This window comes from Pantherophis guttatus, chromosome 4, assembly GCF_059756535.1.
Source record: "Pantherophis guttatus breed Tessera chromosome 4, ASM5975653v1, whole genome shotgun sequence".
NCBI lineage: Eukaryota > Metazoa > Chordata > Lepidosauria > Squamata > Colubridae > Pantherophis > Pantherophis guttatus.
This window is the reverse complement of record NC_142066.1, coordinates 113,413,554-113,436,437: the sequence shown is the minus strand read 5'-3', so window position 1 is coordinate 113,436,437 and position 22,884 is coordinate 113,413,554. Positions and strand designations below refer to the sequence as shown.

Here is a 22,884-nt window from a genome sequence, read left to right as displayed (position 1 = left end):
AAAAAACAAAATCATGCATTCAATTTATTACTTAATTATTTGATCACTTGAAACACTAATGACTCTAAATAGCGTATATACTGGTCATCCATAAATCAGATCAAATAAAAATATAAAGATCAAACTATCTCAGCATATAGGTAATCCTTGACATACAACTGTAATAGGGTCTGGCCATTTTGGTCATATATTATAACATAAAATGGTTCAGTCACATAATCAATCCAATTTTACAACCCTTTTGTGATAGTCATTAAGTAACCACTATGGTGATTAAGCAAACACTGCAGTCATTCAGTGTGAACCAATGGTTTGCTATGGATATGGTTTTGCTGAAATCTGGAAGTAAGTTCTGACATAGGCTGTCATAAACCGCGGTGACCATGGGATGCTGCAATTGGATGTGAATGTGGCTTTATGGCTGAGTGCTCGAAATTTAGTCATGTGACTCCTGAAGGAGCCCAACAATAAAAACTTTGAATCTGGTCATAAGCCTCTTTTTCAGATCAGTCATAATTTTGAATGGTTACCAAGTCAAGGAGTACCTATATATCAAATAAATATGGAACTTCACTTACTTTACAAAAGCCCAGAATCTTATGGAAGAGGAAACAATATTACAAAACCCAATTCCCAAGAATCTATTAAAAGGATTAGGTAAGATTAGCTAGCTTCTGTACACCATCCAGGAAAGAGTAATTATAGTCAGATTTCCCTCATTTCCATCCCCCTTCTATGAAAAAGAACTTGGTGCTCCCCGTGCCAATTGATCAGAAGAAGCATTTTTTAGAGTCTGTTATTAACTAGAGCAGTGTTTTTCAACTTTGGCAATTTTAAGATATGTGGATTTCAACACCCAGAATTCCCTAGCCAGCCATGCCAGCTATGTTACCCCATGAGCTGGAGAATTTTGGGAGTTGAAGTCCACACATCTTAAACTTACCAAGATTGAAAAATACTGGTCTACAGGGCTAAAAACAAGTAAACCCAAGGAAGAAAATTTAGGACAAGAAGAAGCAAACCCTATCTATCATTTTTTTTTTAGTTCTTCAGTTGTCTGTGAAGATTCTCAGTCATCCAGGTCATAATTGTCTCAAAAGTGCTTTTTCAAAAGGCAACTGAACTGGGTTTTTTTTCTTGAGGAAGAAGAACAAAATATTTCACTTCTTATCCAAGAAGCTTCATCAGTTGTGATGGGAGAATTGTGGGGGAGGGAATGGAGTAATAGGTACTGACAGTTGAGACTGGATGGTGGGGGAATGGAAGGATAGGTTTTGACTGGATGGTGGTGGTGGTGGTGGGAGGAGAAAACGGAAGGATTGTATTTTTTTGCAGTCATCTGGTTGTTAACAATCTCCCTAAGAACTGTGTAGGCCACTTGCGGGTTTATCTTTGCTGTGAATGGGTTGTGGAATCTTCCTGGAATTGCTGCAAGAGCTGCATTGTAGACTGTAGAGGGCTGCTCAGTGTTAATATAAATGGCCTCTTTTTACTCCTCTTTTAAAGTCCATATTTTTGATCCCCCTCAATCCAATCTCAGCCCTCGGTACCTATTCTCCCATCCACCCCGGCCATCACAACTGGTGAAGCTTCTTGGATGAGAAGTGAAACATTCTGTTCTTCTTCCTCAGAAAAAAAGAGTCCAGTTTCCTTTTGAAAAAGCACCTTTCAGATCATCCTTTTTCTATTTGCATTGTGCTTCATACAGGAAATCTGCAATTGAGGAAACTTATTTTTAGTGTGAAATATTTTCTGTTAAAATAGTTGTACTCAAGACTGGTACTAGACAAGACAATGATCATAGATTTTTAACAGAAATGTCTCCTACTTTCTATAATTTTCCAGCAGCTGATAAGACAAATTATGTTGCATCTTTAACATATATATCTACCTCTTCCTTTGATCTTATCCTGAAGAAGTCTTTCTCATACACTCCTTTATTGCTACAGATAGAGGGGTATAACAGTGCATACATAGTTGCCTGATCCCCATAATTAGTGGTGTCGCTGATACGGCGAAAACGAGGAGCCGGAATATCTGAACGAATGGTTGGAATACCGTATAGGGGGTAAACTGTGTGAAAACATATTTTAAAAAGAGAGGAGAAAAGCATTATGATGCAGGTAGGAATAACAGAACTAGATTACACCAAACAAGCATATCCTTTTAAAAACTCCTTTTCAAAAGCAGGTCTGTTTTTTTTAAACCGATTGAAGATAAGGTAAATAGCTTCTGTTTTTATGGTTGTATGCTTTAAAAAATTTTGTTATACAATGTCTATCTACAATTAGAGATAGGAATGTCAGTGGCAGTCAGTGGTTTCAAAAATGTAAGCACAACCACTATACACATAAAAAGAGGTGGTGCATCAATCACTGGGTCAAGCCCACAATTTACACTACTGTAAAAAGGTAAAGGTAACTGTTCCCCTCGCACATATGTGATAGTCGTTCCTGACTCTAGGGGCAGTGCTCATCTCTGTTTCAAAGCCAAAGAGCCAGCGCTGTCTGAAGACATCTCCGTGGTCATGTGGCCGGCATGACTAAATGGTGCATGGAACACTGTTACCTTCCCACCAAAGATGGTCCCTATTTTTCTACTTGCATTTTTTACATGCTTTCGAACTTGTAGGTTGGCAGAAGCTGGGCAAGTAATGGGAGTTCACCCCGTTACACAGCACTAGGGAGTCGAACCGCTGAACTGCAGACCTTCCGATCGACAAGCTCAGCATCTTAGTCACTGAGCCACAATGTCCCTATTACTATTAATTATTATTACCCTCTTACACTACTATATAGACTTCTAATTAGAGGCATAACTAAACAAGTAGCAGTGAAAAAACAAAGTTCTCAAAATGCACTGATCTTGGTAGGAGGGAATAACATCTTGAAAGTAGAACAACTCTACTAACCTAGTTAGAGTCCTCCAATATGGTCAAGGCGCCTTTGAAAGAAGGAATATCAGTGACCTTCCTTTTTGTTTTTCATTAAAAATATTTTTTTACTCTGAGCAAAGTAATTTATACCAGTTCAAAAGGCTGATCTAGGTCAGCAGTAATGTGGATGATTAGGAAGGTTTTAGATCTAAAATCTCTCCCATCATTCCTATTGCTTTATCTCTGCCATTCCAGATGTCAGACACAGATAGCCTCAGAAGCTTAGGGGGTGGGGGATAGATGACTGGTGGAAAGAATATTTTATATCTGAAATTATGGTCCTTGGATTTCCTTCTCCAAAGAGAGGAGGTCATAGGATCCTGTGCTATGGACATAGGACTACAGTCTTAATGTCCCTCTGAAATCAGAACTTTCATCGTTTTTAAATTTTGCCTGGATCATGGACTGTATTTCAACCTACTCCAACTCATATTCATGCTATTAATCTGTCTTTTTCCAGAAAATATGCATTTCAAATGTTTGACCTAACCCTATAGTACTATCTAATTTTTGAATATTTTACTTTAATATTTTAAGGATAAACACGTGCAATACCTACTTACAAACATACCCTGTTTCTTACTGTCGATGTATCTCAGGGATACTCCAATCTCAGTCTACAACGGGCTTATGGAGATGCCTATAGGACCAAAACTTCATTATGAATGATGTTACAGAGAAATCAGTGTGATGAAGGGCCTCCAGCATTCCCAGTAACAAACCATGATTCTTCAATAAACAGATTAGCAATTGCTCTTTTAAAAATCTTTAGAGATGAGAGATTAAAAAATCTCCCTTAAATTATGTTAGGGTCAGGATCAATTAAATACTGCTATTTGGATGGCGGACCATCAGAAAATCCGAGGCTATAAAATGGAAAGCTAACAAAATGTCTCAGAAGGCAATGAAAAACCATTTATATGTTATTGTCAAGAAAGCAAGCCAAAATTATTTATGTAATCAGCAGGAATCAAGCCTGGTTTGAGGAAATATGTATCTTTTAAAAAAGATATAACAATTATACAGATTCTATATTCTCTTTCAAAACCACTAAAGAAAACAAACCAGCAACAACAGATTTTTAGGAGACTGATTAATAAATATGTTAATGATACCTTTAAACATTTATAATCTGGTTGTAACAGAATATATAAATGCTTTACATACATGATGAAGAAATGCCACCTACAACTGCATTATATTGAGAAGAGGTTGTGCGATAATCAGAAAATACACGATCAGTTGGTCTTGACAGTGTTCTAGATGTTTTTTCTAAACTTCCTGGTTCCATGTGTACAATATCATCCTGCTTTAGCAGAGCATTTTCATTAGCGTTAATTTCTGAATCATTTGCTGGAATAAGATCAAAAGGAGCTGGTTTTTTCCCTGTGAACAATGAACAAAAAGAAAAAGTTTAAAGGTTACTTTTATGAAGTGACATAAAACTATAAAATAGCACAAAAACAGTAACTTTAGGAAGCTCTAAAATATGATCTAAGGCACGGGTGTCAAACTCGATTGCGTCACATGACATCACATGACATATCATGACTTTTTTTGCCTTTGCTAAGGTAGGAGTGGCCTGCACATGATGCAGCCAGCCAGTGGGCCGCCAGTTTGACATCCCTGATCTAAGCCTATAAACAAGATACTTTTTTAAAATGAAGGAATAATGGGATTATGAACACTTAAAAATAAGGGACCAGTTTCTACCATGTCAAAAGAAGAAGAAAAATATTCACATATGGATACAAAAGTAGCCTTGTTATTTATTAATTTAAATAATTTCAGAAATGTATAAGGCTGTCAACTCTATAATGACTCAGGGAGGGGGTGTACAGTAAAATTGATACTCTACAATAAAAGAACAATTCATCCAAACACCAGAAGAAAAGCAACCACTAAAAGTCAATCAAACCCACATTAACCCAGCACTTGGGGAAAGAATTAGATTTTCAGAACAATTTTTAACATCGCCAGGGTAGAGGTCAAACCTATCTACTTGTCAGTTCCTGAGGTGGTAGTGGAATACCCCTTAACTGCCAGGGAGGTAGTGGTGCCCTCTGAATGCTAGAGTATCAGTGAATCCCTCCTTCTAGATGAAGAGAAAAGTAGAACCAGCCAAGGCTTCTTCTTGAATGATAACAAAGTAGCTGAATGGAACTCCACTGTTGTCTTCCCTCTCCCTATTTCAAGAAAAAATATATATTCTGCTCTGATATGATCTACTTTAATAGCAATAAAAAAATAAGGAGAAAAAGAGTGCTGATTTTACGAGAATAAGTGCCCTCAGAGTCCTTAGAGTCATTGTGGGGAATTAAACTATCAACAATAGTTCTTGTCAGCAACAACCTTTTTTTCATCCATTGCTGAAGGACATTAGTCACCTGAATTTAATGGCAGAGGAGGAGAAAGAATGAAAGGGGTTTTAAAAGCCTTCTCCAACTTCAGACTACAATTCTGAACATTCTTCATCCCGAGGGATGGTTGAAGTCCCTATAGCCAGCGGATGTCAAACCTGGGCCCAGTCATTTCACATCACTGTCTAAAACCAAAAGTAATAAATCATATGCAAGGTACGCATGCAAGACTCCAATTTAATCCAAAAGAAAAAATGGTTATTCTTGATTACTACAAATTCCAAATCTTCAGTTTACTTTATGAAATACTCAAGAAACTTAAGTTCACTCTATTGGTATCAGATTTAATGATATAAATTATCATTTAATGTAGGTCACATACCTTTTGTTATTATTTTTTCTTCAAACTTTTGAATAGCCATTTTGTCTTTCCAGTTAAGAAAATTTACAAACTCCAAATAGTCTATAAAACCATCTTTATCCAAATCACAGTAATTAAATAAAGAATCCAAAAGTTCATCATCCAAGTCCAAGTTAAGTTGAAAACATGCCTTTTTCAAATCTTCTCTGCTTATTTTTCGATCGCCGTCCTGATTAATGATAATATGAATTTTAAAAACGAATTCCTGTATGCCAATTTCCTAATAGACTTGCTAAGTAATACAAGAAATTATAGTAGAGAGTGAATATAAATTAAAACACAGTGTACAAACATATATTAAATTGAATTAAAGGGTCAACTGAAATAATATTTTAGATGAATTAATGTCAACCAATGTACTTTATCAGGTCAATATGAAGGAATACAACAGATGACATAATGTCTTATTTCAAACTGAGGCACAAAATTAGAGTTTAATATGTTTAAAACTATTTGAAGGATTAGTGCTTACAAATAACTTTGTTTTTCTAGTTGCATAGATTGAATTTTTTCAACATTAAAAAATGTTGAAAGACTAACTGAAGCTGAGCTCAAATCCTGACTACTTGACCACTTCAATATAATTCACTTGGTAGTACTAAGTAAGTGCTTTGTCACTACTTTCTTCTGGGTATAATTTTTTCCTTTCTTTTCCTTACCTAGCCTATAGCCCTGGACCCCATAAAAACCAAAGGCTGCTTAAAAATTGTTTTCATTACGAGTTATAAGAATATTATATGAATATACATTCACATCTGTTAAAAACTGCAAGCCTTTTTAGATACAAGTAATAAGTGTGAATGTTATTATATAATAATAAAATGATTTAAAGCATTTTAATTAAAAAGAACTTAGGTTTTTTACACAAAATTGCAACATTTACAATATTTTTAATGTCCTGCCTTTTTATATATATATATAGTCTCCTTCAAAAAAATTTTTTTTTAAATTGTCATCCCTATTTTCTTTGCTTTCTTTTTCAGGATCAACTGATTCAGCTCTATTCTGCCACCAGCTGGGGCATTTTTGAATTACTCACAGAATAAGCTTCAGTTTCTTCATAACAAGAGTACTATCTGTACACTGTTTTCACATTGTAGTATAAAAAAATCAGGCCACCTGTCCAACTGTGTGTATATCACCTCGAGATCAGCATCTAAACCAGGGGTGAAATCCAGCAGGTTCTGACAGGTTCTGGAGAACCAGCAGCAGAAATTTTGAGTAGTTCGGAGAACCAGCAAATACCACCTCTGGCTGGCCCCAGAGGGGGGTGGGAATGGAGATTTTGCAATATCCTTCCCCTGGAGTGGGGTAGGAATGGAGATTTTGCAATATCCTTCCCCTACCACACCCACCAAGCCACGCCCACCAAGCCATGCCCACAGAACCGGTAGAAAAAAAAATTGGATTTCACCACCATCTAAACAACTGGTATTCAATGATGTTTCTATAACTTGTTTTTTATTCTTTACCTCAGACTCACACAAACCATCAGGTTGGTGTCATTTATATTATAGATAGATAGATAGATAGATAGATAGATAGATAGATAGATAGACAGACAGACAGACAGACAGACAGACAGACAGACAGACAACATTAAAAATTACAAGAATCGAAATAAACAAGAAAGAACAACACTTGAATGTTTTTTTTTTCTGGATGTACAAATATATATCCAGAAAAAAGCTTCCCAAATATCCTAACTCAAGGCCTGGGGGAAAAGCCAGGTTTTCAAAGACTCTCTAAACAAGGTCAAAGGGAAGTCATACAGGTCTCTGGAGGGAATGCTTTTCTATGAGACAGGCACCACACAAAGAAGACCCAATTTCTGGATCTGATTAGAAACTATTTAATTGCCAAAAACAGTGCATACCCGCACTGACTGATCACACGGTATGAAAAGAAACTATCAGAGACAGGTATTTCTTCACATACTTACAAATCTTAGACAAAATCACTGAGCAAGTCAATGCCTGAGATAAAATAAGAAGAGATCCATCTGCTCGTGGTTGAAAAATCTGTGACTCCAGCCATCATTCTGAAACATGAATGATGCTAGGTACTATAGTTCAACAACATTTGGGTAACAACAGATCTGTATATTGTATAGCACCAATTTGTATACCAATTTTTCTATAGTTGTTCTCCAATTAGTTCACAGAAACTTTAAGTACAATAATTTAAAGCAGGTCAGAATGTAAGCACAGGATAAGCCAATGTAATTAACATCAGCATTCCCACAACATTTGTTTGATTACCTCTCTCTGAGGGTATCTGTTCATACCAGGTTGGATAAGGAAAGCATGATCCTTTCTGTTTTATTTTATTTTATTAAATTTCTAAATTAAATACTGCCATCCAATGGGACCTAGAAAATACGCCTTTTTCACAGAAGCCCTGTAGAAAGCTGTTGGATCCAAAAGACCCCTATTCTTTTACTATTCCATAAAAAGCTGATTCCCTTAATTGTTTGGATAGTTTGGAACCTAGAGATGGTTTGGAGGCATAAGAGAAGGACGGTTGAGTGCCACATTTTTGCTTTTATTTATTTTATAGTTGGGGGAGGGATATTGCTGTTGTGAGCTGCCCAGACCTCTGTTTCTTAAGATGGGAGCTATACAAGTTTTTTTAATAGATAAAGAACTATTATAATACAAACCATTTCATTTGATGATCCTTATTAAGAAATCTAAAATCAAGAGGTGGGGTACACCAGAAATGAACATTATAGCTAAACAATAGACATTTTAAATCTGAAATCCTCATAAATCAGGATGAAATCCTCTTCATTGGGATATGTGTAAGACACCAAGATTCATTAATCTGCATGATAACCTATCTCCTAGCTAACCTATAGATGGAAGATGCAGTAAATTTCATCTTAGTGGAAGGGACTAGACAACTGAGTAATAAATAGAAACATTTTACTTTTGGCTGCAGGATTCAGAATACTGGAGTCTAAGCTTCATACATCATTCACAAAAAATGCTGTTATGCTAATATAAAGTCAGTTACCTTATCATAATGGCGAAATGCATGTAATAAAGTATCAAAGTTGTGGTAATTTGCCTTTTTCAAATTTTGTCGAAGTGCAGTAAAAACAGCGCGTTCTCTGTCTTTAGTCTTAAGATATTCACTCGGAAGTCGGTTATGAAGAAGGTCCCCAACACCTAAATAAGAGATATATTTCATCAAACTTTTCTTGACCATATTTAACTGCTCTGTGATATTTCCACAATGCTGTTCTCAAAGTGAATTGCACCATAATACAAATATATCCAGATTGGCTTTACTGGTAGGTAATAGCTATCATGCTCTTTTCTTGTCTCTATTTTAAATCTCTTGTCTATATTTTAAATTACATCCTTCCATCAATAAATGTACAAGAAACTTAAAAATAGTTCACTAATAACAACAAAGTAAATCAGTTAAATGTAATAAAAAGTTAAGTAAACAGGAAGCAAGAAAAGTAAGGGTAACAGAAAGAAAAAGAAGATACTATCCAGGTATTGAGATTCAAAGAATATATTTGAAATGCTTAGTGAATACAAGCTGAGAAAATAAGATCATCTTGTACCAAAACATATAAGTAGGCCATCACCATAAAAATATTTTTTGTTGATTACTTCCTATTTATCTCAGAAGGAACATACGCTAATCACACACGAAAAGGGCCTCTGAGAATAATTGTAACATGTAAGCAAATACATATGGAGGCAGATATATCTCCAGTTACCCATGTCACAAATAATTCAGAGCTTTATGGGCAAACATCAGTTTTTGGAGTTCTGCTCAGAAATAATTGAACAACAAATTAAGAAGCACAATATATTCCATTGCTCTTCCAATTTCTAGACTAGCAGATAAGGCACGAAACAAAATATTTTGAGGTTATGAAAGTGAGCCTTGAATTATCTCCTTTAACATTTGATTTGGTAAACAACCATTTCAGCTCCTCCCATTAATTCTAATCTAGCATGGCCCATGCCAAAAGACTATTAAAATAAAGTCCTGGAAGACATAAAATTGGCCATTTTACAATAGATGTACCAACTTCATCACAAAGAAGAAGTGAGCATTAATTTTCAGATAATAAAATAAAGTTAAAGTAATATTTCAAGAGTGTAAAACATAAGATAAACTATTTTTATGCTTGCCGTATTCTTCAGGCCGAATAAGTATTCCAAATGTGTGGTCTGGAGGAACATTAAGCGTATCTGCTATGCTGAAAATGAAAAGAATGTTTTTTTAGTTTTCAGTGAAGTGTAATCTTTGTTTTAAATATAAAAGCTCTTTTTATTTGTCAAAGAAAAATCTTTAATGAAATATGGCTAAAGAGATTATGGTGAAGCCACTATGCCTTGGGTTTCCTTGCCTACTCTCTGTCACCATCCATAAATCAATTAAACACAGTAAAATTGTGAGATTTTGTTCTACAATGTACTTCTATCACTTGAACAACTGTGACAGAGAATAACATATAGATAATATCTATTATGGGTCCTTTTGTATCCTTGATTTATTAATTGAAATCTTTCAATTAGTCTGTCCATTCATTATTTTCTTTATATCTTGTTTTTTCTCCAGGAAATCCTGAGAGATGAGAATGAAAGGATTTCAGGATATAATCCAACAGGCATATCCATATAATTAAATATCCCTGTTGGAACAGCTATCCTGAAAAAACAAAATAAAACAAAACATACTTCCCCAAGGTCTCACATGGTGATAATTTTGCAACATACTTACAATGTACTCCCAAATTTTCAAATGTGCCCACTGGTCCAAGATTGCAATCCCTGGGCAATACTGAGAAAAAATAAATCTAACCAAATTTAGTCTGATTTTTTTCCCTTTGTTTTTATTGCCTACTTTTACTTTGTTTCTACCACTTATTCTTTCAGCATTTTTCATAAAATTATTTACCCTAACAAAGAATAGCACAATGGGTATGTGTGTGTATGTGTATGTGTATGTGTATGTGTAATGTATATGTATATGTGCATGTGCATATGGTAAAGATTTCCCTGTCCAGTCGTGTCCCAATCTAGAGCGCAGTGCTCATCTCTGTTTCTTAACCAAGAGGGCCAGCATTGTCTAAAGACATTTTCCATGATCATGTGGTCAGCATGGCTAGATACCAAAGACGCATAGAATACTATTACCTTCCCACCAAAGTGGTACCTATTAATGTACTCGCATTTGCATGCTTTCAAACTGCTAGATGGGCAGAAGCTGGGGCAGGAACTTTGTGAGGTACTCAGATCTTGAAATCAGGCTGTCAGCTTTCCTTCTGACAAGCTCAGCTTCTTTAACCACTGTGCCATCACACACATACACACACACACACGTGTGTGTGTATATATACATTATGTAAATACATTATATAATATTGATAAATATATCAAAAGACTGACTGAAATCTTGACTTCTTTCATAAAACAAGAGAGTGATACAGTTCCCAATAAAGTGCAATCTACAATGTGGAAGCAAGAAAGAAGGCTTTATCCCATATACCTCTGAATTTAATTGGGCATATTTTGTTAACCTGTGGTGTTTCTCATCTTGTGAATTATATCCAAACAGTTTAAATAATTATTATGACCTCAAAGCCATATCATTCCCCATGTACATTCAATTCATCTTGGGATCTTCATTTCATCCTCACAAGCAGATCCCAGATGTTAATTAAAGTGGTTCTAAAGGTTGTAGAGAGTATGTTCAGTCTACTGCTCAGCCAAAATTACATAACAACTGAGCTATAAGAATAACAATAGCAATAAGCACTTGGACTTACATAATGCTTCACTGTGCTTTACAGCCCTCTCTAAGCAGTTTACAGAGTAAGCAAATTGCCCCCAACAATCTGGGTCGAGGATCCAGAATTAGAAGGATGGAAGGCTGAGTGGGCTTTGAGCCAGTCATGATTGAACTGCTGACAGTTGGCAAAATTACCTGCAATACTGCATTCTTACCACTGTGCCACTACAACTCTGCATGAATGTAGAATGCCAGCCAATCATTGCTGACTTTCTCTGCTTCATTCTTGCTACTTGTTGAGTGCTACCCAAGACATTCATGAAAGGATTATAATGAACCATGAAACAAATTGTAAACATGGTGTTATTCTGGCAAGTTCTGTGTAATAAATACCTTGGAAAATCCTTATTGTGCAGCAAACCAACAATGCTGGTATTGTTTTCTATTGAATTAGGCTGAGTAAAATGCAGCTAAGCTGCTAGAAACATAGCAAGGTTCTTTACTAACACTCCCCACACGCACATACAGATTTTCAGTGCTCATGAAGCAAAAAGTATTCACTAAGGTACTGTTCTGCAAGCCTATGGAATGAATATTCAGGTATAGCATGCCAGAATTTGAGACATTTTCCTGAATTAAGTAAAATGATTTGTCCAAGAGAAAGCAAATTGTCTACAAAAGAATGCAGCTGTAGATGAGGTATAGCAGGTTGTTCTTATTATTGCCTAACTGCTTCAGGCAGTAAAAACTATAAATTTTTAATGCTCTGCAGCATATTATTGATATTGACATCATGGAACTAGGGCAAGTATGCAAGCAACAGAAGAACAGGAAAAAGTAAAGTTCCTAATTGAAAAAAAAATCTCAGAATAAGAACCAAGCTGAGATAAAGCAATGTGATGCGCTACATGATTATGATGCTAGCAATCTGAGTTTGCCAAGATATATCTAGCCCCAAATAGTTATTGAACCAATATGTGAATAAGTTCTTATAAATAATCAATTTTAGAAGAGCTTAATGTAGAATTCTCTTAGCTGACTTACGGATCATGAACTTTTCCAACCTGAGGCTGAAACTTTTCCTTGAAATCATCACTTATTTTAGACACAATTTTTGCTGATTTCTTCCTGTGATAATTAAAAATAAAAAATAAAATAAAGGAATAGAAGAAAAATGCCTAAATCGCAATATCAAAGAAGAACAAATCATATGGGGGGAAAAAGAATAAATTTTGACATCTCTCTTCAAATCACATTATCAACAAGTTTTGTAATGCCATAACCAGATGACAGGTACTATTCAAATTTTGAGTTAATTTTCAATATCCTGCAATACCAAATGCTACACCAACAAGAGTTAAATATAATTGATTTAAAGCATTTTAGTAACATTGTAATTAGGGAACAGGGTTAGACAAAGTCAGCAAACAAACTGGATCAAGTCAACTAGAGAATAAAGTATTGGCTTTGAAGTGCAATGTCTACCTTGAAGTATGTGTTTCATTTTGTTGTGTTAAACTCCTTCTGCCAGTTTAACTATTCATTTATCAGAACATATAAGTAAAGAACATAGAGATGAATATTTTGTGTAACAAAAAAGGAGACAGGATTAATAGCAATAGCACTTAGATTTATATACCGCTTTACAGTGCTTTACAGCCCTCTCTAAGCGGTTTTACAGAGTCAGCATATTGCCCCCAACAATTTGGGTCCTCATTTTACCCACCTCAGAAGGATGGAAGGCTGAGTCAACCTTGAGCCTGGTGAGATTAAAATAAGATTAAAATTATTAAAATAGGATCTTGATAGTCAAAGCATTTTAAATCACTGGGCCTCCAACACAATTAATCAGAATCTCCTGAACAAAAATTGCCAAGCCAGATTCAAGTGACTGAAAGGTAGCAATTGTTGTACAAAAATCATATTATTTCTGGAACTTCCGGTTTGCTGCTTGTTCCCGCTGGACGCTCCTCTGGGATCGTCGAACCCACTGCCTGTAAGAGCCGCCTTTTTCAGCGGAATGGCGGCTCGAAAAAACTCCGTTTCCATTAGGAAACGGAGATAGAGCCGGCTGGGGTGGGTAGAGTCCTCTGCCTAATCCCAAAAGTTTTTTATTTACTTTTGGGAGGGAGCGGAAGAGACTCCCCGTATCCCCAGCCGATGCTCTGGGCTCTGGGAAATCTCTGCTACACGCAGAGCTAGGGGGCAAAAGCAAGCCTGTAAATCTGTCAAATAAATTAATTAAAGAAGATATGAGCTGGACCTCTGATCCTGAAGCGCAAGTATTCTTTTTATTCTATTTTGCCTAAGAAGTGAAGTGAAGGGAAAAAAGTTTTTTTTTTAAAATGGCGATTGCTGCTGCGGCTTGAAGAGAGGCTGAAAGGGAAACTCCTTCCATTTTCAATTACAAAGTAGCGGAATGAATACTTTTGGCTGTAACTGAAGGCAAAATCTCACTCTCACTTCGGTTTTTTTTTTCTTTTTTTTTTTTTTTCTCTTTGAGGATCTGATATTGATCTTGGTTGGAAAAAAAGTTTTTTTTTCTCTCTTTTCCAGTAAATTTTGTCTGCGTGGAAAAATGGCACTGAGACTTATAAAACTAGACAAACAGGCAGTGGGGGGGGATTCCCCCATTAATAAATTACATCAACAAGTTTTAACTCTCCAGTCTCAGAAACCTGACTTTAATATAATAGAATTTCTTCTTGAGGAGATTGTAAGAAGGGATGAGATTGTGAATCAGCAACTTGAAAAATTTAAGTTGGAAATCAAAGAAATTGGTGAATTGGTGAAATCTAAGGTTGGCTTTTTGGATCGAAAGATTTTAAAAGTAGCTAATGGTTTAGCAGACTTTATGACTCAGTTGGAAGCAAATACTAACTCTAAAATGAAAGAAACTGAGGAGAATTTGGATGACAAGATCCAAAAAATTAAAAAGGATTTGGCAAACATTCAGGATAATAGTTCAGAAGACAAACTTAAAATGGAGGCTGATCAAAAGACTGTTAATGAAGAAAATATACAACAGAGGATTGAAAGAGAAGTTTTAATGATCCAATACAATTTTACAGAATATGCAATTAGACTGAGAGGTTTGCAGGAAGATGACAGAGATTTAAGGAAGATATCTTCTGAAATTCTGGCTGGGATTTTAAAGGTTCAACCTGATGAAGTGTTTTGCAGGATTGACAGAATTTATAGAATAAACTCCTGGTTGGCAAAACAAAGGCAATTGCCTAGAGATGTGGTGATTTATTTTACAGACAAAGAAATTAGAAATAATATTGTCCAGAATTCTTATGATTCTGCTTTGCAATTTCGTGGAAGGAAGATCTGGATTTTTAAGGAACTCCCGCCCAAGATGTTAATGGAGAGGAAGAAATTTGGTTTTCTAGTGAATGAGTTAAAAAAAAGGAATATTCTATTTAGGTGGGACGTCCCAGTTGGTTTAATATTGAGACACCAAGGAGTAAGATACCAACTGAATACTGTCGAAAAAGCGGAAGAATTTTATCAAAAAATTTTAAAAATAAATCTAACATCTTTAGGCATAACACAGGACAAGCAAAAGGAGTTGGAAATAAAGGGAAAACATCAAATTACAGAGGCTGTGGTAGATAAACTGTCTTTGGACTCCTTGGATACCCCAGCTGGACTGTCTATAAATTTGAGAGCAGTGTCATCTGATTCTAATGTGATGAACTATCAACTTACAGACAAGTGCGTAAATCACCCAGTTAATATACAAGTGATGGAAAAGACATATGAGATAATAAAACAAAACCAACAAGATCAATTTACAAAGCAGAATGACAACCGATCAGCTGATACACAACTTGTAGGAAGGAAATCTGGATGGAAATGCAACCCGCAAAAGAAAAAGAAAAGAAACAGATCTCGTAGAAATAGTAGTTTCTAAACCAAGCAACAGTGAAGCCAGGGATTTTAAAAAAAATAAATGAATATGTGAAAAGATATTGGAGGCGAATTATCGTTTAATACTATCTTGAGGAAAGTGGCAGATCTCTGCAATGCTGTGATTTTGGGATGTGGAAAGAGCCTTACATTGTTGGATTTGAACTATCTATTTTGGATTTCTTTTACCGATAAATATATTATATCTATTTTGAGTTACAAGGCAAGAGAGTCATGCTGGGGCATGCAGAAGATCTGGCTGTTACCCACTAAGATGATGGGGATTTATAATCCTGATGAAAACCACAATTACAACTATATGGAATATAATTATAATGTCACTCGGGTGCTTGTTTTTACTTTTATATATACATGAGGATATTCATTATTGATGGGGGCAGAAGATGACTGAAGATTTTGAATAAACTGTTGCACCAGGATGCTATGTTACCCTATTATGGATGACGGATTTAACAATCTAGTGGAAAGACATCAAAGAAGATACTAAATGAATTATAAATTTAAAGTTATTGTCTTTTCTCTTTTTATAAAATGGAATGTATATATAGACATATGTATATTTCAGCAGAGTGGGCAGTGGATTATATTTAGAATTGTAGTGCATGGTAATCTTGCAGGAAACTGGGTTGAAATAGGCTAGTTTAGTGATTGATTAGTTTAAGAAAAAGGATTTTTAAGTCATATATTTTGGGGAGTGGAAGAATTGGATAGAACTGAATAAATTTGGAGAAGGCTGCTTTGAAATGTTAAATTAATATATATAAAAGTAAAAGTTATGTTGTTGTAATAATAATAATATTTTATAAGTTTGGGGGAGGAGAAAAAGGGTAGATTGTGAAAAGCGGAGAAAAGCGGAGTTATAAGAATACTATGCTAAGGGTCAGTACTTTGAGGAGTGAGTAAGGCCATGGTAAAATATTATGTAATTAATTATGAATTAGCTTATTGTTGTGAAGAAGAAGTCACAGGGGGGATGGGTGGTGAGGGCGGGTTGGGGAAGAAGGGAGGAAAAGGGGGAAAAACTTGTATTTGAAAAACTTTTTCAATAAAAAAAAATCATATTATTTCTGAACGTGTACATTTTTATCTCTTAAACAACATATAAAAGAGCTGAAAATTAAAAAGAGCAAGAAAAAGTACTTAACTATTTCTCTAAAACAGATGCACAACTTAAGACCCCAGAGTAGCACCCAATCCTAAAATGTCTTTGATGTGACCCCCATATTTCAAACTATACCTTTAATATGACCAAAAGAAAAAAAAATTTGGAGATCCAGTTGGCATCATGGCTGGAACTGTTGGAAATAGTAGAGCTCCACCGAGCTCCATGAAGACCAGCTGGTATCTGCTTGCAGGGAGACCCTGCAGGGTCAAAGCTGCCCTGGAGAGATGGTGAAGGAAGGAGAGGTGTTTCATTGACCACAAGGAAACCACAATTTTCTTGTTAGGTCTGAAGAAAGCTCTCCTGAAGTGCAGCAGGGCCATTTTTGGCAAGTCATAAACTGTGACATCCGGGACAATAAGATTTGTCCTGGAGCAGTTCGTGGACAGAGCATTGAAACTGGGTGAGACCACTTCGAATTTTTATTATAGAGACCTAACCCAAGTAAAAGAATTTTTAAAAATAATCTCCAAACGTTAAGAAAGCGGTGATTGGATACATGGAAAAAGAGAAAGATTAAAGACCAGATGTGAAAGAAATATCTAATAGAAATTTTAAAATATAGAAAACCTGGGAAAAAATTAACAATACTTTGAAAAGTGATTAGTGGGAAAAACTGTTTTTTTTTTATTTCTACCCCTCCCCCCTTTTGATCGGTTACAATCAGCTCAGTGTTGGGTTTCAAAATATTTTACTACCGATTCTGTGGGTGTGGCTTGGTGGGCGTGGCATGGCTTGGTGGGCATGGCAGGGGAAGGATACTGTAAAATCTCCATTCCTACCCCACTGCAGGGGAAGGATACTCTAAAACCTCCATTCCCCCCCAATCCAGGGGAAGGTTACTACAAGATCCCCATTTCTACCCCATCAGCTGGGACTTGGGAGGCAGAGAATAGATGGGGGTGGGGCCAGTCAGAATTTTTACTACCGGTTTTCCAAACTACTCAAAATTTCCGCTACCGGTTCTCCAGAACTGGTCAGAATTTGCTGAAACCCACCTCTGAATGAGCTGTTGTTTTTCTGCAAGTTGTTTAATGGATTTGGAGCAGGATAGCCATCTACTGGAGGGAGAAGATTACTGCAGCATGGGAAAGTGATAATTGTTTAAGATACACAAAGAAAAGGTGTGAAAGTAAATAACACCTGGAAGGCCACTTGACTTTGATTCTATTTCAGTAGGTGACTTGGATAATTGGAAATATCTTGTGAGCTTTTTGAAGATCTTCAAGACAAATTGAATTGCAAATAACTAAAATTCTATTGAAATAGTTTACTGGAAGGTGGATTTGAAAGACTTGAGGGAACAGTGGGCCAATTTGGATTTCGATTACTAATTACTTGATAGAACATCCTATGAGGCAAAACAAGAAAGGTGATAAAAAAAAAAGAAAGAAGAAAAAAAGATAAATAAGACTTTAAAATTTGGACAATTGGGCTGGTGTAAACTGGAAAATTAAAAAGATTGTAAATTATCAATTTATAGCTTTTAAGGAATAAAAATTTAGGGATTTGAAAGGAATAATTCTGGGATTGACTAAATTTTATTAATAATTGACTTCTTTGAAATTTTTAGATATTGGAATACTGGAATATTAAAGGTATATTGACTAATTTTTAATATATTAAACTGGTACAAAATGACCCAACAGGAGACAATAAAGTTCTATGAAGAAATGTTAGTAATGCTTAACTGTCTTTATGAAAATGTGACAAAGAATCATAAGAAGATGATGGGATTGTTCAAAGATAAATATGTGAGTATAGAAGATCCTCAACAAATGGTGGGAAAAGATGAACATAATATTCAGAAGAAGAATATTGAAGATGAAAAGATTGAGAAATTTGAAGGAATGGTGGAGGAGTCAAATCAAAATAAGTTACAAGAAGACAAAAACACTGAAGAGATAGAAACAATAAGTACAAAGAATCAAATAGATAATTCCTTAAGAGTTTACAATAGAACAGAGAGAAAAAAGGAAGATTTTCCAAAAATAATGAAAGGTTATGGATGGGTAGCCAAATGATGCAGCAGAAGGAGACAAGGGTAAGGCAGAGGGAACATTCAGTTTGTGCAAAAATGTTAGAAAGAAATATAAGATCCTAAGAGAGAAATATTATAAAGTCACCAAAAAGTCAATAAATAAAATCTAAAAAGGCAAAGAGATGATGGATAGAGATAAAATATCTTGTAATATGGTGATTGTATTAAAAACTAATAGAAAAATGTAGAAAATATAAATTGGGAAAATAGTAGCACACATATGGATATATAATAGAATTTATTATCACCACAAATATATTAAGGCTAGGAGGTGGAAGACTTCCTAGGTATATTTAAATGTATTATTATTATTAACAGTGTGTAAAAATATATTGAAATTTATAGCTTTTAAGGACCATAAATTCAGGAGACTTAGAGCTATAATCCTGGGACTGATTATCAATAATTGGTTTTATTGGTGTTTATAGAAAATTGAGATATTGGAATTATGGTGAAACATTGAGTAATATTTAAAATATTAGTGATTCAGCAGGGGTCAACAAATACATTGTATGAAGAAACATTATTGATGTTTAAATATATTTATGGAGAAAGTGATAAAGAACAATAAAGAGAGAATGGTATTGGTTAAAGGCATGTGAATGTAGAAGAACCGCAACAAATGGGGGGGGGGGAAATAAGTACAAATCAGGAAAATAATATCATATATATTGATACATAAATCTATTATAATTACAATGAGCATATTAAGGTTAGAAGTTAGAAGACAAAGATTATTTATTATTTATTATTTATTTATTTATTTATTATATTTCTATACCGCCTTTCTCCCGTAGGACTCAAGGCGGTGTACAGTCAAGAAAAATATAGACACATAAACATCATAAAATTATGTATGTTTAATTGTATTATTATTGTTAGCACTGTGTAAAAAATATATTGACCCAGTCAATGCACTGTCCACAAAATATGTTGGTTGTTAAAGGAAAACTACAAATAAAACATATACAAAAATAATAATAATAATTCATAGGGATTAAGCAGGTTTATGATTATTTGGACCCCTGACACTATAACTTAATCGATAATACAAAAGTAATTAATTCAAAGCATAACTTACATCTGTAGATCATGTAACCAATGTAAAGTTCTACCAATATTCCGGCCATCATTAAAATGTGGTGTTTCTTTACCATAAAGATTAAATCTGTTGAATGTGGATGGATTATATTTTCTATTCACTGCCTCTCCTGGAGAAAATAGGACATGATCATTTATTGTCAAGGCTTTCAAGAGGCTAGGTTAATAAACCCTCTCCCTGTTTAGCATTCTCAAGCAACATAAGGTTAGATGCAAAGGATGCATTTTGGCTGCTTCAGGACATTTTGGAATCCTACCCTTTAAATATTACTCCTTAACTTTAACTTGGGGCCTTCCCCTCCCATCTTTTTAAATTAAAAGCCATGTAGCCATTCATTGTCCAACTCTGAAAGATTCTGCCATCTATTGCTTGTTTACAAATTAGGGTTTTTTGACATGAGATTTCAACCTCACCAGCTTCAGTTGTTTTGCACAAAAGTGTTTTACTCTATTAAAAAAAATAATTCTAAATATTTTGGCCCAAACTAGTTCCAGATTATTCTAAGTATGTTTTGGCGCCTTTCAAAAATGCTATGAGAAGATGCCATTGCACCCAACTTCCTTCAAGCAGGATTATAGGAACATGCTTTCATTTTTCTGTTGTTTGCAAAATAAGAATATTTTAAATACAGCTAGAGAGGACAATGTTTTCTGAGCCATGTTACCAAATTACAACCCAATGAAACATATATTAGAATATTATCTGTTAAAAGCAATTTTAGTGTATTAATCAAACAATAGCAAAGAAAGATGAGTTGTAGGCTTAAATAAAATAATCAGATTTTAAAAGAAGCAGACTAAACAGAGGGGGAAATGTAGGCTATCTAAGAGAATGATTTGGCCTCAAAAATGCTAACTTTGAAAAAAAGTCAACTGAGATTTGTTTTGAGCACATATAATATAAAAACAAACTTTAATACTACTCTTATTTAGTTATTCACTGAACCTAGACGTCTAGGCAGATTAGACTCCTTTCTGCATCCTAGAAGATTTCACAATTCAACTTGAGAGACTTAACCCTTTTTTCTTTCCTTCCCCACAACCAACTCTGCTCTTCAAAGAAATTCAAAACAGTAGGTTCTTGACAAATACCACTTTTATTACTCAAGATTGGGGAAGTTACTCCTTACACTTAAAGAGTAAGTGTGGATTAAAGAGGTTAAGCATGGATGTCTTGTGGCCTAATGGTAATCAATAAAGGTGCCTATAATTCTCTATTCTACAGATCGATCTCTTAACAGTTTAGATTCCCACTATCATCACCCTACAACTATTTTAATCAGATCTGAAGGATATCAGGGTGCAGTTCCCAACATAGTGCAAATGTCTTCATCCAGGCTTTCTCCAAGCATTAAGATAACTCCTTAGTTAGTGAGATAAATCCAGAGGGTTTTGGGTTGGAGAAAGCTACGGTTGTGACCAGTATAATATATTGGATTGCCAGGAAGACTGGATGGATCATTGATACTATTAGATCAATATTGCCCAAATGAATCTAGTTCATAGAATTATTTTAAGATAAAGTGAGTGGGATAACCCACAGCCATGATTATCACCCCAAGCCTGGAATCTCAAACCCAGATTATCATAACGCTTCCAACGCTGAAACTTTTTTATACAGTAGAATAATACAAAATCTATGATGAGACAAAAAAGTAAAGAAAATTAAGGAATCAACTTGTGCCATTAAATGCTATTTTCTTAATTTTTAAAAAAACTTAAAAATAGCATATAGCTACATTTTATTTAAGCCAATTACCTGGCAGTACTTTTCATTAACCACAATACAAATTTTCATTTGGTTATTGTTCAATAATAATATAAAATCATTGAGCCTAATCATCTGAAACTTGACAGAAGTTATATCCTTAGAAAATTATGCTAGAAAATTATTTTAAGCATGCCCTATATTCCAACTTCATAAACTCATATTATCAAATATTTTCCTAAAGACTTATAGGTAGTCCTCGACTTATGCCACACTTGAGATCAGAATGTTAGTCATAAAGAGAGATGCCATGTGACAGCATTGTAACTGCATAGCAGTCACAATTCTGGCATTCCAGCTTCCTGTTGTTAATGAAGAATCGCAGGTCATTAAGGAGAAGGAATCCCAGGTAAGGAATACTGGATGCCACAGGGAGGCCTCCAGAGACCTGGAGCAGGCAGCTTATTAATTGGGGGGTGCTACAGTGCTACCCATCTGATCCAGAAGTGCAGAGTGACTGTAATTCCACCCCCCCTCCACATAGTCACCCCTTCCGAATTTATGTCCTTTTAGCTGCACTGCACAGTGGTACCTGGCAGCAGTGTTGGGGTTGGGGTTGATGTATAAACCTGGGATCTAGAAAATAATATAGAATAACAGACTTGGAGCAGTCCTTGGAGGTCTTCTAGTCCAACCACCTGTTCATGCAAGAAACCCTTTACTCTTTACATAAGTGTCTGTCCAATGTCTTCTTAAAAGCCTACAGTGATGAAGCACCACAATTTCTGAAGGCAAGCCATTCCACTGGTTAATTGTTCCAACTATTAGGACACTTCTCCTTAATTCCAGCTTGCTTCTCTCCTTGATTAGTTTTCATCCATTGTTTCTTGTCTTGCCTTCTGATGCTTTGGAAAATAGGCTGACCCCCCCCCCTCTTCTTTGTGGCAGCCTCCCAAATATTGGAACACTGCTATCATGTCACCCCTAGTCCTTCTTTTCTCTGCGCTCTTTCCAAGTCTCAACATCTTTTATATAGTGAGGTGACCAAAACTGGATGCAATATTCCAGATGTCATCTTACTAAAGTTTTATAAAGCGATACTAATACTTCACATGATCTCGACTCTATCCCTCTATTTATGCAATCAGGATATCATTGGTTTTTCTGTCTGCTGCTGCCTACTGCGGGCTCATATTTAAATGATAGAACTAGAACTCCAGGATCCCTCTCACAGTTACTGCTTTTGAGCCAAGCTTTCACCTAATATGTACATTTGGTTTTTCTTGCCTAAGTGTAAAACTTTACTTTTCTTTACATCTCCAGCAGTCTCATCCAGCTACCACTGACCCCAGATCTCTATTTCAATTCCAGCAACACCACTGTCATTGAGAAATGCCATCTCAAGTCCCACATTACTGGTTTTTGCCACCTCAACTGTTTTCTAAGTGGCACATCCC

The 22,884-nt window shown here is 35.3% G+C and overlaps 1 protein-coding gene across 3 annotated transcripts in view; it reads right to left on the bottom strand.

The window, feature by feature from the left end:
• EFHB (EF-hand domain family member B) overlaps positions 1-22,884 on the bottom strand; it is a 31,663-nt gene that overhangs the window by 813 nt on the left and 7,966 nt on the right. Inside the window, exons 6-13 of one of the 3 annotated variants that reach the window (XR_015733974.1) lie at positions 19,700-19,829; positions 12,524-12,607; positions 9,877-9,944; positions 8,735-8,889; positions 5,678-5,885; positions 4,103-4,321; positions 3,507-3,575; positions 1,892-2,073 (exon numbers count right to left, since the gene is read on the bottom strand). Coding sequence is in view for 2 of the 3 variants with exons in the window: in XM_034401848.3 (XP_034257739.1) it covers positions 1,892-2,073; positions 4,103-4,321; positions 5,678-5,885; positions 8,735-8,889; positions 9,877-9,944; positions 12,524-12,607; positions 19,700-19,829 (1,046 nt within the window). In the remaining variant the exon portion in view is untranslated. The remainder of the gene's footprint in view (positions 1-1,891; positions 2,074-3,506; positions 3,576-4,102; positions 4,322-5,677; positions 5,886-8,734; positions 8,890-9,876; positions 9,945-12,523; positions 12,608-19,699; positions 19,830-22,884) is intronic. The other 2 variants (XM_034401848.3, XM_034401849.3) reach the window with 2 other exon arrangements.